The 17,217-nt window shown below is 38.6% G+C and overlaps 1 protein-coding gene across 3 annotated transcripts in view; it reads right to left on the reverse strand.

Annotated features, from left to right (window-relative positions):
• CELF2 (CUGBP Elav-like family member 2) overlaps positions 1–17,217 on the reverse strand; it is a 558,673-nt gene that overhangs the window by 366,839 nt on the left and 174,617 nt on the right. Inside the window, exon 1 of one of the 3 annotated variants that reach the window (XM_068670060.1) lies at positions 3,685–3,902. The exons of 1 other annotated variant lie outside the window; for it this stretch is intronic. Coding sequence is in view for 1 of the 2 variants with exons in the window: in XM_068670059.1 (XP_068526160.1) it covers positions 3,685–3,737 (53 nt within the window). In the remaining variant the exon portion in view is untranslated. Of the gene's footprint in view, positions 1–3,684; positions 3,903–17,217 lie in introns of those variants that run through there. One more of the 3 variants, XM_068670059.1, reaches the window with a different exon arrangement.

Below are 17,217 nucleotides of genomic sequence, written 5' to 3' on the forward strand. Positions count from 1 at the left end.
GAGCACCTTGAAGCCATTTAACCAACCTTAATTCACAAATAAAGAGAGGAGGGGGGTGTTGGGTAAGGACTTTTTACCCCAACTAGCTTATAATACCAACACAACAAGGCTGAAATTACACCTCCTGTACTGACTTCGTAAGCACAGAAGGCACTTTTGTCCTTTACAGGCTGTTGGAGAGGTGTGTGTGGTGGGAAATGGCATTTTGGAGAGAATATTTGAATTGGTACATCTATCCTACACAGGACATGTTCCCAACTTCACTAGCCAAGCTGTATATTCCTGCTCAGTAGGACTTGTGAAATTTAGGTCACCTGCATGTGGTACAGCAAGATTTGCTGCTTCACAGGCTTTAACTTCTCCACTCATCTGAGCGAAAACTTCTACTTTTCAGATTTCACTATGAGGTTGAGAAGTCAAGTTAAAAACTCCCCCCCAGCAATGAGCCATAGAAAGGTCATATACTTCTTCAGGGAGGAATGCAAATGGGTGCAAGGTCTTCCCTGTGTAGGTAACTCATGATTTATGGCACTGTAGTTAGTCTTATTGGAGCCAAATTAAGGGAGAGAAGCAATGGAAGAGACATGGCCTTGAGGGATTTTCTTTTTGGGCCTCTCCCGACTGCCAGGTCACTGCTCTACTCTAGCTGCTGTTGAGGCTCTTAGCACAGGATCTGGCTTCTGAAGCAGCAACCACAGACATCCCTGTCACATCTGAGGATAAAAAACATGCCACAGAAGTACAGGGAGGGTTTGGGACAGGGATTAGAACAGCTGTTCTCTGTCTCTCCTGTACCCTCCTCAGGGGGCTAGATCCCACCTTCTGTAACCCTTTGGAGCCAGGTAAATGTGATTTTTGTGTCCATGGAGGGCTGATGAGCACAGACCATTTGTTGGTATAGCTCTGAAGTGTCTCAAAAAGGCCTGAAGTTTTGCCAGCCTCTCCTGACTCCAACAGACAGTGCTTATTCCGGTTACACTACAGAGAGTGACAAGGCACCTATGAGGGAAGATCAGGCAGAAGTGTGTTAATGTCAAAGCATAGGTGTTATGCTGGGAGCTTATCTGAAAAGAAATACATACATACACACACACACACACGAAAAAAAGGAAAATCTGAGCTCTCAGAGATTTATTTTCCAATAACTTTAATATTCAGATCACTGTCAAGAAATCCAGTGAAAGAAAATATTTTCTGAAGTGCGTTTTGTTGTTTTGTTCTGTACGTTAACCAGCATTCAGAGGCCCTAACATGAATCCAGAGTGTGCCAAGACTTTCTGGAAAGTATCGTACCTCTTACCATCCTACCCCCGACAGAAACAATGGAAGAGGGAGGCCTGATGTAATATTATATACACACCATGCTACCATTTATTTGTTTTAATACCTCTGCCAGCTCTCCCAGTGCAATTATTTTACCCCCAGCCACGAGATCTGCCTTCCAGCTAGGCAGGTCTCAAATTGTGAGTGAGTCACAGAATAAATTACAGGGGGTGCACAAGACAAACAAAATGGGGAATTTGCCACCATGGGATACTACTCTCAAGCTGACTGCAGCATTTGCTGATGCATTTCATTTGGATCTTAAGGAATTACTTCATGTCACCTGAGCAGAAGACACCTTTACTTTCTTGTAAAGAAGCTAAAATTTATAAGGAAAAGTAGAATTGGCTTTACAATTTAACGTCACAAGCCACAAACTGCATATTGACTTCCAACTAAATATTTTTATTTTTTTTTTACTACCACCGATGATTTTACTTAAACTGAATAGTGTCTCTTCCTGCCTTTTAACACTGCATCCTGCTGATGACCTGTACAGAGTTGCTGCTGCAATCATACACAGTAACTACATAAAGAAGTGTTTAGTAAATCAATTTAATCACATCACTGACCTACCTGTGTCTGTAAAGCTCTAATCTCCAGGTTCACACAAAAAGTTAGGAAACTTCTGTCATGCTGTAGGAAAGAGTGCCAGGGAGATATTTCTGATACAGTCATATAAACATGTAATTTTTCTAAGAAAACAGGATTCTTTGAGAGGGCAACAGCCTCTCCTCCTTAAATCATCTCAGCTTTCAAGTCCTCCATGTCATCCCTCCACTCAGCAAAAACCTGGTATCACCTGACTAGATCAGCAGAGGAATCAGAAGTTGTCTCAGAATGGGATAAACTTTTCAAATAATTCCTAGAATAGGTTTTTCTGGCGCACACATGCAGCAGACAACACATATGGAGCTCTGCAAAAGCACTTTCCTGGCATTTGCTCAGGATGACTCACAAGAGTCACTCCAGCTCAGATCACCCTAATATGACCACCCTTCCCTGATGCCACTCTGACCGCTGCCCTTGCAGCATACTAGCCTCTACGCTAAAGTTCAGGAAGTCAAACAGAATCTAGTCACAATAAGCTGACAGTCCTAAATGACTTAACAACAACAAAAATTAAAAATAAAAAAAATTCAAAACCTAAACTTGCAGTAAAACTGCTTAGCCAGTTCTCACCCTACAGACAAGCATTAAGGATTTTAGTCCACATTGCTAAGCACAGGCTCTGAAGATGGTCAGAGAAAGTTCAACTTATGAGAAAAGAAAGTTCAACGCTCTGCAAATATTAGGAAAAAAAACTCATAATGTAAGTAGATGTTATGGTTTGACTTTTGAGGATTTTTTTTCAGCTCATGACATTAAGCTATTAAAAATGTTGCAGCAAGAAGCTCATATACTTTAACATTTAATATATTATAAAAAACAACAAAACAATTCACACACCTCTTCAAACTTCTTGCAATGCTTCTTTTAAAAAATAATAATAATAAAAAAACTTTATTAGGTGCAGCTTCATGTTTTGCATAACAGTTGAAGGAAATAAACTTTATATTTAACTAATTTTATAATTTAACCAACTACATTCACCACAGATGTTTCCAATGTTTTAGTGAAGTTTCTATAAACCATCTGCAAACTTTTTACACGTCGAGATTCTCAATAGGGAAAGCCATGCAATTAGAACAGCATTAAACACAGACATTTGACACTGTAGAGTTTTAGTATCTTCAGCAGGCAATAACAGTGGGTTCTCCCCTCTTCCCTCCTCTTAGTATTTTTCAGGGTTCGAGTCACTGTTCTTCACTATTCAAAGAACAAATAGGAGTACTGAAGGGAAAAATCAGCAACAACTTTTCAGTATCAAATACATGCCTTAAAGGGACAACAAACTGGAAGTTTCAAACCCAAAATGAAACAAGCACTTTCTTTAAATTTTGATTTTTATACCCCCACAAGCCTGTTTTCCCCAACTTTCATGCTGGTTTTTCCTCCCCTAAAGTTTCCCACCCATTCCCCTGCAAAGTACAGCTAGGAAAGCAGAGAGTTAATCCTGCAGTTTCAACTGGTGCGAGCCTTTACAATTAACTTGAATTTACAGAACAATCTTTAAAAAAAAAAAAAAGTCCACACTTCCTCACTGCACTGTAACACTGAGAAGTATATTTTAAAAATCTCCCTCGGGTCTCTCTAAACATCTGCTTAAAGGTTTGCTGTATCTTAAAAGGGCTCTAATTACCAGAAACTCCTCTCTTACTTAAGCCCAGGGCTCACATTTCGATTATAACTCAAGCTCCAGTTAATTTAGGGCTAAACCAAAAAAACGCCTGTACCAAACAGAAGAAAACATAGGCCTACCTTAAAACTTTCCAGCCTTTCAGAGGATCCAAGTCAGAGATTATAGACACCATTGTATTAATAATAACAATAAAAAAAAATGATAAAAAAGAAAACGGCAGGGCAGCCTAACCACAAAAGCAGCAAGTACTCTACTCAGTGTGGGAATGACAACAAACCCAGCACAGCTCTTCCTCCTTCTCAAGCTGATAAGCACTTGTCCCAGCTTCTCTCCACCCCCAAAATCAATCTTGTGCTATATTGCTTCACAGTCCCAGTTTCATTTCTCCACCACTACCTTTTAAAGCCCTTGTAATCTGCTCCAACTGATCAAATGTGACCTTTTTGTAGCCCACTTTATTCCAAGCACAGCCCTCAGTTAAATCTCTCTTTATTAACACCGTCCTTCTTGGCTTTCTTTTGGAACAAACACAGCTCAAGCTTGAAGCCTCCAGTCTTTGCCAGCAATCATTTACAGATTACTGCAAGCTGCAGTCTTCTCCTTTTGGGTATTTCTTCCACCTCTGAGGTTTGCTTTTATATTATTTTCTGGAAGTTGCTGGGGGTCTCCCTTTCCCCATTCTGTGCAGGTTGGAGTTTGACACTTTTAAAGGAGGGACTTTCGAACTGCAACTCCTCTCCCACCCTTCCCTCCTCCCCTTGACTTCACCCCAATCTATACACACCCCCTTTCCCCCGCCTCCCGAAAAAGCAGTCCACAACCCTATGAATACAGCAACATCTTTCCCTCTCTCTCTCTCTTTAAAATCTAATAGACTTGATGGATTTGTAAGCTGAAGCTGTGACTGAAAGCAGTCTAATTTATAGCAAGAGTGCTATTATGGTAGAATAATAAAAAGCCTAATAACGCAAAGACAGATATAACCTTAGGATGTTTGAAAGAGGAGAAGGTGTCTATAAAATTCCATTAAATCCATTTCTTCTTTTTGTTGCTACTTAAAAAATAAATAGTAAAGCATCCTCCAGATCACCATAGTGATCTGAAAAGTTGTGTAACTGCTCTGCTAGTGTCTGTTTATTTAGAAAAATCTACATGATTGGCTTCTTTTGTGTTATTATAGCAGTTTTTGACATTGATTTCCCTGCTTCTGAATATTTCTCTTCTGCATTTTTTCCCTCTAAATATTTTCCATTCATCCTGTGAATGGCTGTATCCTCTCCTTGAGCTCTACTAATTTTGTGGGATTTCTGGAAATGCCTAAATTAAAATTCAAGAAAAAAAAAAAAAAAAGGCAAAACAGTGTCTTATAAAGTGTTCAGTCAGAACCAAACTGCCCCAAAGGACAGATACTTCCACTTTGCTATTTATAGCACAGGCATATGCTCCTAGTTCCTCCCTGCCATGGGTTCTTTTTTTAACAAAAAAAAAAAAAAAAAAAAGTTAAAAGCAGCTCTTGTTTGTTAAAATGAAGCAGTGATATGATGGTCACATAAAAATCTGGTGGTGTGTGACATCATGCACTCATGGAAACATAATAAGGTGCATAACAAAACATAATAAGCTTTGGAGACTGCATTAAGTCTTCCACCACCATCTCTTTTTGGTGTGCTAGAACTTGAGCTGTGGTTTCAGGGCTCCCTTGGATGCTGTAGGCTGGTTTTGGCAGCCTGAACCTCCTCTTGCTGGTCTCCTCATGGTACAAAGGCAGCACAGAAGGTGACACTCCTCCAAAATGCCTTGTGACCATTTTGTCTGCCAGACAGTAGCCAGGAGATAGTGGTTAGATAGAAATGATCATTTTAAACTACTTAGAAAATGCCTCCTTTTGTTCAAAAGTCGATGCATCAATGGCCCTTTCTTTAGGAGGAATGTGCATTGAGTCCCCTCCTGCCTCCTTCCGTTTGAAGTCCCTCGCTAAGCATATGAGACCATATCAGCAGATTGATTTAGCAAGCAAGGTCCCAGGTTCAGACATATGGATTTTATATCCTCCCCTGGGCAACAGCTTCGCTTTGTCTTGGAGGAGTCTGATAAGGATAAGGACATCAGGGACTGCTGATGGAGAGATTGCAGATACAGATCTGGGGCTGGGAGGGTGGAGGACAGTTTACAGATGCTCCACCTCTCTCTTAACAGCAGTTTGGCACAAGATGATTTGGTCCACTTCTTCATGGATAAACCTTTCAACACTATGGGGCCATATATTTATTTACCTTCAGCAGGTGGGTTAGATGCTTGCCTTGGAAAGTTAAATTCAGTTGCCACTTGTTTCTTTGTGGAACTGCTGAAACCTTCATTTTCAGCTTGGGATACAATTAAAACAGATTTCCCAGTGTTTCCTTCTTTCCCAAAGTTTGTAAACCATCATTTCACAGGCTAACCCTGACTTGAGGCTGTGGAGGATATAACTGGTTATAGTTCCTTGCCTCTTCTCCTTCTTCAATGCTTTTCTTTCCTATTTTTTTGTTTTCACAGAATCACAGAATTTCTAGGTTTTAGGGCCATATTCACGTATTTCACCATGTAAACTTGTTATTGAATGTTTTCTGTCAATGACCAGGCACCAGGTTTAATGTAGCAAATTTTCCAAGCAGTCTACAAACAAACAAACAAAAAAATCAAAATTCCCTGTTCTATCATATCCCCTTGGCAAGTTTGGTTTGGGTCCTTGTCATGTCCTATCTGGCTGCTGTTGCACATCAAAATGAGATGGGAGCAATGATGCTCTACCTTTATACCCACTTAGGGATACAACGGTTTCAGTTTCTGTACTAGAGTAGATGCGAGCTGTAAGAGACCTTTACATCAAAGTTAGATGCTTCTACACCCATAGCCTTCAAGGAGAAGACACACAAGGTAGACACACACAGTTTCTCCTGGTGTAGGTGGAAAATTCAAGGCCAAAGGAAACATCTTGTCCCTTGTCACACACTTCAGGCCATTGCCAAACCTGTCCAGAACTCCACTGAGATGCAATGTTTCTTATGCTGTTCACCCGGAAACTCAACGAACTATCTCCATTTCAAGAATTTGCTCTCTAACAAACATATCTCATGCTTTCCATAGACTTACTTTTCACTCCCATCCCACAGAAAACGCTTCATTATTTTCTTCCAATGTATCTACGTGAAAATAATAAAGTAGGGATAAAGATTCTTATTGCTTTCCCATTCACAATTATTCATGGTTATTTTTATTATTTTCAACTTAAATATTTCATCTTTGGAAAGAAGAACAGGTCTTCATTTTGCTGGACCTTGCTGGCATTTTGCCAGATTTTCTACAACATTGAAGAAAGCAACCATAAGCTTTCTAAAAATAAAACTAGAAGATTAAGTTTAGCACAGAGAAACTTGTGTCAGGCAATGGATTTTCCAAAACAGCCTCATGTATTTCATAGAGCATGTAGCTATAGTAGGAGAAAACAAATAAAACAGAAACAGAAACTCACTGTAAAATTGTTTTAACTCTTGTGCTTGGATTGCAGTACTCCCTCCCATCTTTTAGCTAAATGTTTTTTCTGTTGTGGTTAAGGACTTTGTCTTCAAAACTTTGATTTTATTCTTTAAGTGAAGAAATTTCCTGTGATCTTTAGCTTGTTTGCCAAGAAACAGGCAGCACATCTGTGAAATATTACTTAGGCAAATTTATTACAGTTAGCCAGAAGGCAACAGCTCTGAAAATTTCCTCTACCTGCTGAAATCCAGCCTATTGTGTAACTTGGGTCTTTCATGCCATAACAAGTCCCACCAGTGAGTTTTGCAGTTCTTGGTTTATACGATAAAGATGTACAAGCTTTCCAAGATCTTGAGTCATGTTAAAGTAAATATATGTATACTTTTGAAAATGGTATTCGTATATAAACGCACATACACAAAGGGATCTCTAAGCAATGTCATCATCCTTAGTTTAGACAGCTGTGGAGCCAAAAAAGTTCCAGATCAGCCAGCTACAAACATTTGAAGGTCAAGTACAGGACAAAGCATTTAAAAAAGCATGAGCAATGATGGCTACTGAACATTAGAAAGATGCTTTTATGTCACAAGATTTCTTTTTTAGCTGTTTCTTTATTAGAAGCCTATTGAGCTGAGGACTTCATAGAGTAGGGCAGGAAAATGAACCAAGTGTAGTAAGCAGTTTAGGCTGGTTATTTAATCCTCTTTGAAGGGTGTTATCTCATTCAAAAATATTTTAGGAGCCAAGGAATATTTTAGTTGTGCCAAAACACAACTTTTTGGTCACGATACCCAACAGTCAGGTTATCAGGAAATAATAGGGAACTAAATAACTGCTAACATCTTCCCAATACATATTTTCCATTGCTCATCATCTCATCTCCATTGCTCCTTCATAAAAAGCAATATTAAACTATTTGAAAGAAACACTGGTCTTGTACCAGGAAAACCTCATTGTCCCTGGGGAGGCTGTTGTTAAACAACAGCTTATCTTTTAAAGAGTGGCCTCAAACTTCAGGGCTGCTGTTCTGGGCTGATAAAGGCTCTTCTCCAGACTGTCTCATGCTGTCCCTCCCGCCAGCACTGCCATCCCCCTGCCTCTCCTCCCAGTGCCTAATGCCTGGCCTTTTAAGCAATGTAGTGACTAATTGAAAATGCATTCCAGTGCTTTACAAGCAGCTTTTCCTTTCCTGCTGACCAGCCAAATGTTTTAAAGTTGCCAAGATGTTGTTTAAACTTGGTAACTCAGGCACTTGTTCATGGCCTGGATGTGTGAAAAAATCTGTCTGAATTTAATAATTCTGTTGGAAAGGAAAAAAAAAAAAGTCACATTGCTAGAACCAGTATGAGTAAATCCAAGTATTACAAATCTTTAAAGTGAGTCTATTCTCCCCTGGTGAAATACATGATCTGGGAGACAAGAAATTGTAAGTCTTAAGTTTAAGAAATGCACAAAGTCATGCACCAATGCTTGAACACAACCAGAGAAAAAGCAGTTACAAGCAGGCATAAATCCAAATGACAATTGCCCTTTGGGAAAGAGTACTGTAACCAAAACACCCCGGAGACAGTCAGTAACCGCTGATTCACAGCCAGTCAATGGCCAGAGCCTGGGATTCAGGGCATCTTATCACACAGAGCAACTTAGAAGTTGGCTTCCTCCAGCAGCTGCAGAGATTTAAAGGGTTTGTTTCTTTGCTGAACAGCAGGCTTGATTGTACAAAGCCTGAGCTTTAACAGTTAATCATTAATCTTAAATTACATAAATGTGTCTCATACTTATCGACTTCTCACTTTTACAAAGTCTACAGAGACAAACTTTCCAGAGAATTTTTTTTTAATATATGGATTGTGATTTTAATGGATTTTCAAGTACTTTCAGGTTTTGCTCATGACAACTACTACAATAAAAAGCCTTATGAACAAAGATGTGTTTTGTGCTTATTCACCCAGCAGAAAATGACTATTACGGCATACTTTATTATGGGAGAAATGCTTTCCAGCCTCTCTGAAAAGACAGCCTTCCCCAAACTCCCGTCATCCTAATTGTTTTTAAGGTGTTTGTAGTTTACTTTAAACGGTATATGAGCCAAACATTTATGTCCTGTGCTAAATTTCTCTTTATTGGCTAGCAGGAGAGTTTCTTCATTCTGCAGATTCATAGGCAGAGCAAGAACACTTCTGTAGTCCAAGACAGGGGTTGCCCTTCCTAACCCAAAAGGAAAGAATGAAAGAAAAGAAAAGCTCCTTGTACTTGCCAGACATTTTCAAAAAGAGCTACTTGCACACCCCAATCTGCTCCTTTCATTCCATTCGGGGGAGTCATGGGTCAAATTTGGTACAGAGAAAAATAGCAGCCATTAACCCTTCCGATGCCACAGTAGCCTGAAATGCCAAAGCTGACATTGTCTGTCTATTCATTTCCATTCTTTTGGTGTCAGGTCATACAGTGAGCACCAAGAGGTAATTATGAATCCTTGTCAAAAGGTTATTGTTCAAGCTGCCTCCATAACACAGTCCAGAAAATAAAAACTTCGGTAATGACCTTAATAAGTGCTTTGTTATGAAGGCCATGTTTTCACATGGACCACAGCTGCATTTATACAGACTGAATTCCATCTCATGCAGCGCTGAAGTATAAATCTCAGAGTAATTTAATTATGCTGAATGCATACTGTAAAATGTTTAGAGGAAGATTTCCAAAGACAAAAAGGACAATTAGTGCTCCCATATCCATGTGTTTTGAATAGACTCTTTAAACATTTACCTCTGGTTTTGTATCCATTGCAGGAGTCCAAAGAAAAGGAAAGTTATTGGTAAGGGACTAGATGGAGATATTTAGCTAATTCCACTTAGTCTTCATGACATTGAGAAAACTATTTTTTTTTACAAGTGTCCTACTTTCCCATCTGGGAGGGACAGATACCACCCTAGCAATTCACAGAGCAGAACATTAGGAACTTAGTAGAAGACAGAAAAATTGGCAGCTTGATGAAATTCCCTCCTTTCCAAGATTGTTTTAAGTCGTCTAAATCAACTGAAAACTAGCTCGTCAGTCAGTGTAAAAGAACATGATCTGTTGAGACAGATGGTTTCTGCTACCTCAAAAATTTAAGAGTTGCTGTAGCTAAGCTAGAAACCCCTGAAGCTTTAAATAATGGTCACCTATACCATAGCCTTTACAAATAAAAAATAATTTCAAAGCTCCTAAGTCCTAGAGGTAAATAAGTGGAAAACAATAAAAGAGAATAATGATGAAATTAAGAACATGTTAAAATAAATCTTTCATTTTTGAAATTTCATCTTTATGAAATGACAGTCAGGCATGTGATTTTGAAAGTACCAACCACAAACTATTACCTTGTACATGGAGCTTCTATCCTTTAAATTGGGGAGGGGAGGGGGAGTGAGGAGGAGGGCAGGGAGGAAAGCTGGGGAGAGGGAAAGGGGAGGGGAGGGGGAAAGGGAAAGGGAAAGGGAAAGGGAAAGGGAAAGGGAAAGGGAAAGGGAAAGGGAAAGGGAAAGGGAGGAGGGTGGGGGAGCTAGGAAGGGAGGGAGAGGGAACATCCCCAGTGATTGTATGCTTTGTTATTGACCTAAATATGGTGACATGCAAGTAGGGAAAGAGAAGATGCTTTAGATGCCTGAGCAATCACATGTGTATTTCATATGAAGGCATGGAAGAGCGTCCTTTTTGCCTGTGTATGGACTGCATTAGCTCAGGCTGAGATTATATCTGATGTTGGTCAGGATTCAAGATTTTCTGGACTCACTAGAGATGATAGTTTCATCTTTCCTTACTATTGAAAAAGCAGGGAGATAGGTCAAAAAGGGAAAGACCACTTTTTGTCATAACAGCTGTCAGGAGATTTTTCTCTGCACAAAATCCAATTAAATGTTCTGAGTCTGGGCATGTAACTCTCTTGGAGATTTTGCATAAAGATGCTTATTTGTGTGCATAGGTACAAGCTTCTACAAATCCATGTACAGGTGTGTGCATACACCCACATGGAGCACTGTAGAGCACACTAAAATAATCTTTGGCTTTCCCTAGGAAAAATACTTTACATTCTATCCTTGTGAAAGCAGTGCAAGAGAGAGTTTTTTTGGAGTGTTATTTCATCACTAGAGGGTTGGAATTAAATTCAGGTCTAAATGCAATTTATCCATTAAAAAGTTAATAAAAAGTTATTTTCCTAATGAAGGGGTAAACAGAGAAAGCTCCTCCCCTCCCCTCCCCTCCCCTCCCCTCCCCTCCCCCCTCCTCCCCTCCTCTCCTCTAACAAAACTTATTTTATATATGGAAAAACAGTACTATTTCTTTTTCCTATTTCTGAAGACTTCTTTTTTTACATAAAGTGTCACATAAGTGTTCGTTCATTCCCATGCTGACTATTCCATCACTCCCTTCATCTCTTCATGTAAGTTTTATATTTTCAAAGCATTAGTAACTAGGGTAGCCCAAATTAAATTATTTATATGTACAGTCCATATTCACACATGTAGTTTGTTTACAAAATACCCTTTTCTTCTGTTCAAAAATGTTCAAAATCTAATGTCACATTTTTCTTTCTGACCTCATCTTCAAAAGTCATTGTAGTGACTTTTCTACTAGAAAAGATCTGGGCTGTGATTCCAATAAAGACAAGCACTGGTCTCCATGTTGAAAACAAAGCATTTTTATTACTTTTTAAACCTCAGGCATAAACATTCATTTCTTCAACTGACAAAATCCAACCAATAAAGACTGCAAAAATAGTTAGGTTAATAGAAACAACTTTCTAGAATGCTACACTGCCCTCTAGACACTGGATGTCTTGAAAATTGAATTTTTTATGGTTTGGCACATAGAGCAAAAAAGGAAATATCCTTATATTCTCATTTGGCAATTGGTATAACCTCAGCAAACCAGTACTTCCCTGGTAGCTGCAGGAGTTAACAGTGGATGAGGTCCCCATGTCTGCATTGGCCAGGTTTGTTAATAGCTCTTGGGATTTCCTTGGGAAATTCACATCACAGGTTCCTGCTGTGTCAGGTCAGAAGATATCAATGGATCATCATGTACAGTTCCTTAGATTTTACTGTTTCCTCATCTGACAGAACTTGAAGAGGGCCAAATTGCAAATCATCTTCATCTGTTCCACATCAGTCAGGAAGATAGTCTCCATCTGAGATCAGGAGGGGAAGATACTGCTGGTTTTCATAACAATTTATTCAAATACTTTGTATTTATTTGTTTTGCAGTTTGTATATAAATGACAAATTCTAGCCGTTGCTAATTATTCCTTATCCAGTAGTTTGAAACAGCTTTTGAAAAGTCAGTATTTTCCTCTTGCAGAAACAAGCACCTAGGCACTTTCCAGGCTAATTTCAGATTCTGAAACTTTTTTTTTTTTTTTTTTTTTTTTTTTTTATTTTCTTAGAAAGTAAAGGTTAATTGAACTAGTCATGAACAGACCTAATTTTTCTGTGGAATGTTGTTTTATTTTAGTCTCCAATGGAACATTTCTTTGGCTCCAGAAATGAAAAAAAAAGTTGAAATCTTCCCAAACAGACTGAATTCTATATTGCTAACTTAAAGAAAATGTTCTTTGCTATTTTGTTTATTATTTTTCTCACACCAAGGATGTTTCCAGACAACCCTATTTTCAAAATCAGATGCTGTGTCTAAAATTCATGTTAGTTTTATGATGTCAGTAGTAGGTTCAGGCTTCATGTTGACATTATTGATGACAAAACTGAGCCTAATACATCTTCAAAAATGCAATCTTCCAGCTGAGGCCTGCTTTGAGATTTAATTGGCCTGTGCTCAATCCATTAAATTGTGCTTTGCTGGTAATGAAGAGTCATAATCTTCCCTAGATTGCCAAGGCACACGAACAGTAGAACCTAGGAGTACCAAAGCTGTGCTGTTATTTTTTCCTTGTAATTTCATAAAAGAATGAAATGTGTATTTTTGATGGAATTCCTGGTTATCATGAATTACATTAAACAAAGTTTTTTTTTTCAGCCAAATGTTCTGTATCCTTTTTTTTTTTTTTTGGTATTTTCCTTTTGATGACAGATTTAGAAGCCTGTGGATATGTGGGGCAGCACACCTGCCCTTCTTGAATTGAAATAACATTAACACAACCACAGTGTGGTAAACAATATCTCCCTTTCAGTGCAGATTAACTTGGTCTACACATTTAAAGTGATCTGTTCCTCTGAGATGTTTCTAGCAACCTAAATTTTTAGTATATTTGAAACAAATGTCATCCTTAGATGATATGAACAGATTATCCTTCTACATTTCAAATATGGAACCTATGTATTTATCAGCTATGGGCTAGAAAAAACTATTGTCCACCTCTATCCTTCCTGAACTGCCATTTTTATTTAGTAATGACCAATACCAGGAGTTTACATCTCAGGAGTTTAGTATAAATAGAACTGTTTGTCTGGAAACTGCTTTATAAGAGTGCTCAGCCCAGCACACACGAGTGATGCCACTTTATATCCCCACCCGTATGTGCTGAAAGTTTGCCAGCTCTTGCTGAAGCAAATTCCTCCTTCCCAGTTCCCATCTGGCTGCTTTCCCCTGCTGTCAGAGGTCAGAACTGTTAGTGAAACCACCTGAACTGATATATGTGTCACAGTTCAATCTCATGTCTGACCAAAACTGCTGTTGTGGAAATCTGCCTTGACCGAGGTAGAAAGACAGCTTTTGGATACCCAGAACCAAAAAGCTAGACTTAAACATTAGTATACTACAAATTTTTTATTTTTTATTTATTTTTTTAATTTCTGCTCCAAAAACTGCTGTAAAACCTGGCACAGAACTGGAGAAATAGTAGCTGCAACTTCATCAGCTTTTGAATTTGGCAGAAAGGAGAGCTTTACCAAGATCAATGAAGTGTTGAGGATCATGATTTATTCTGGAGCTCTGCTCAGGGGAGGAGAAAAGAGAAGGTGCTCTCGCCTCTGCAAGCACTGCTTGTGGATTTATTGGGAGCTATCATCTAGAGCTGAGAGATGAAATTCAGTGTGTATGGATACTCTTTGAAAGACTGCCAAAGGCTTTAGAAATAAGAACATAAATTGAAGGTGAACAAAACTGCAACTGAAACTATCTTCAGCAAATATAATTAAGAAAATAACCTACTGAATGAAAAATGCATTGGATTTTTAGAAATTATACCATTTTCAATAATTCAAGAAAAGGGCTCCTACAGGCAGGAATTCCCAAATTAAAGAGTGATATAAGAACCACTTTCAAGTAAATGGTCTGTCCCAGAGCCAAACTGTTTCTGCCTTACCAGCAACAGTACCAGTACGTGACAATAAATGTTCAGAGTCCCCTGAGCTATAGCACTGCTGTTTTCTCCTGGCACACCTTCAGTTTCTTCCACTTGTATGGAGTCCTGACAGGCACCCTCTGCTATGCTTTTAGCCTCTCTATGAAAATCTTACGTATTTTATATCTTTTCATCATCTAATTCTCTCTCTCTCTTTCTTCTTTTCGTTGCTATATTTCTACATATCTATAATTACTGTCCATACCACTGAGACGGCATAAACTTTTAGCCAAAGATGTCCTCGTTCCTGACAGTGGAACGTTGATAATCTAATAAACTGTTAATAAAGAACTATTTTCCATTCAGTTTCATTCATGATTTTTCTCTTTTGGAAAATTTTCTCTTTTAAAGCACCAGTATGTGTGTGACTAGCAGGGATGTATTCAGTTTGTTGCACTGAATGTAATCATGTCATGATCATTCCTCCTTAGGCAACCAGTAGCTTCCAGTCTAGTGACAAATTCATCTTTCTCCAACATAATGAAGTCCAAAACAGACTTTGTTTGCATTGAGCACAATATTGTTTATGTTTGAAACTAGTTTCTTTTAAAAAACAGAGAAATCATCATTGATATTGTGCTACCAGCTACACAGATACAGTAGCTATGTCTTTGGAACTGAAGTCTTCCACCACACATTTCTTCTCCACACACATTACTGATTGATGCTTATGAAATAATGCCTCTGGTTCTAAGGTTAGATTTGTGTCTTTTTTTTGAAATAATTGAGTGGAGCTGCCTTAACTGCAGTGTTAGTTCTATCATTGATTGGTGTGTCCTTTCAGTCCTGCTAAAACAGATTTAAACAGTGGTTACAGCACAGAGCAGTGCCTCTCCTGTGATCCCTATGGTCCATGATCCTGTGCACAGAACTCCACAGCACCTGGCCTTGGGAAACTTATTCTATCCGTTAATTCCACAAATTATGTCCATCTCAAGAATTCTCTCTCTAGAAAGAGTATCTTGTGTTTTACATAAATTGATTTTTTTCAGGCTCTTCTTTTTGAGCAACCTTGTATGACCTGGCATTGAGGAGGAGGTTTGAATAGACAACTCCTGTGAAGTCCTTTCCAACTTCAGTCAAATATGATCCTAAAATATATTCCTTTCCATTCACTTTTTTTTTTTTTTCCAATCCACCATTTATAAATTGCTTATTAGTAGAGATATTACGCCTGATTATTCAAATCAACAGTTTTTCAGCAAGATAACAGTATCATTTTTTTTTCTACCTAAATTCATAATTTCCTTTGATTTTTATCACATATCTAGCACTCACAAGTGAAAAACAAGACAATGTATACATTTCACATTAATTGATGCACAGGTTCAATTTTTTATCATTAATTTTCAACTTGAACTGTGTGGGCCTTCATAATACCATACTACACAAAATAGTTTAAGCCGTCTTGGCTGCTCCATCAGCTATTGAACTGAAAAGTTAGTATTGTGCTGTGTGGCTTATCAGCTGAGGGTCAGGCTGTGGTAAGCACAGACAGCTTTCAGCCAGCCTGGAGCACAGGTACAGCCATTCGGGAGCGGGGTGAGACTGACCTCCCATATGTCTCAGTCAGTTTGTGGCTTCCACAGTCCCAGAAAACTGGCCTTTCTCCAACAACAACAACAACAGCAACAACAACAACAAACCACTAAAGTTTCTGCTGTACTTTTGCTGTAGCCAGCCAGAGCCCTCCTAATATGCTCTGCTTTTCACTCTCCAGCTTGCCTTATGAAGAAGGGCTAACAGGGGGGCAACATCTGCTCCCCTGCATCCTTCTCAGGATCAAGGAGCAAGAGGTGGTGATAGGATTATAGAAAAAAAACAGTTGTGTAAGGCACGTGTTGTGTTCTTCTGAGGATTGTACAACAGCTGAGGCCTGGGGATCTGAGGGGATGAGTCATTTAAGCCAGACACAAACTTTCCCCCACCACCTCCCCACCTCACATGAAAGGGAAGAGGGTCGGAGCCAGACCATCTGGACAGCTCTGTGGGAGCGGAGGCCTGCAGAGAGGATTGGGCCGCCCGCAATGCCTAGCAGAAAACAAAGCAAAACAACTTGCTCTGCAGTCTTCCTAGAACACGCTCATCAACAGCTATCAGCTGATTTTATATCAATGAGCATTTGCAATGCTTAACCCTTATTTCCACTCTCCAAAGTGGAAAGAAGATTAAATTAAAGAAAAAGGGAATGTTATGAAGATGATTAAATTATGGAGAAGGTTCACTGTGAAGAGGATGACAATGCATTGTCTGTGAGAATGTTTCAGAGACAACACCACACTGAAATTTTACACAGCACTGCTTAGAAACTGCCATAAAGATTCAAAGTGCTTTGTTGACGTCACTCTTCCTGACTCTATTCGCAAAACGTTTAGAAGTTAAACTTAAAATGAAAATTCATAGGGCAGGCAACTGAACAAACAAGGTAATATGTGACTGAAAAATGTAGATTTACAGAATTATTGACTTTTAATGAAAATCTCAAGACAATTTCTTCATTGATGAGATTTTTCTTGCTATACAAATCTTTCCTTGAACAAATTATTACAAAGCAGGCAAAATTAAGATTTGTTCCTTCATTATTAAACTAGAAATTTCCCAGCTTTTATAGATTCCCCAGTTATTATTTTCCATTAGTCACATTACCCAATCTAACTACATATATATATATATATATATATATATATATATATATATTTTTTTTTTTCCCCTAGGACCATTTCAGTATTTTATTGGTTTTGAATCACCCAGCAATAAAACACACAATGAAGAGATATTTGCAATTGTTGTATCTAGTTAT

This window comes from Anas acuta, chromosome 1, assembly GCF_963932015.1.
Source record: "Anas acuta chromosome 1, bAnaAcu1.1, whole genome shotgun sequence".
In the NCBI taxonomy this organism is placed as follows: Eukaryota; Metazoa; Chordata; class Aves; order Anseriformes; family Anatidae; genus Anas; species Anas acuta.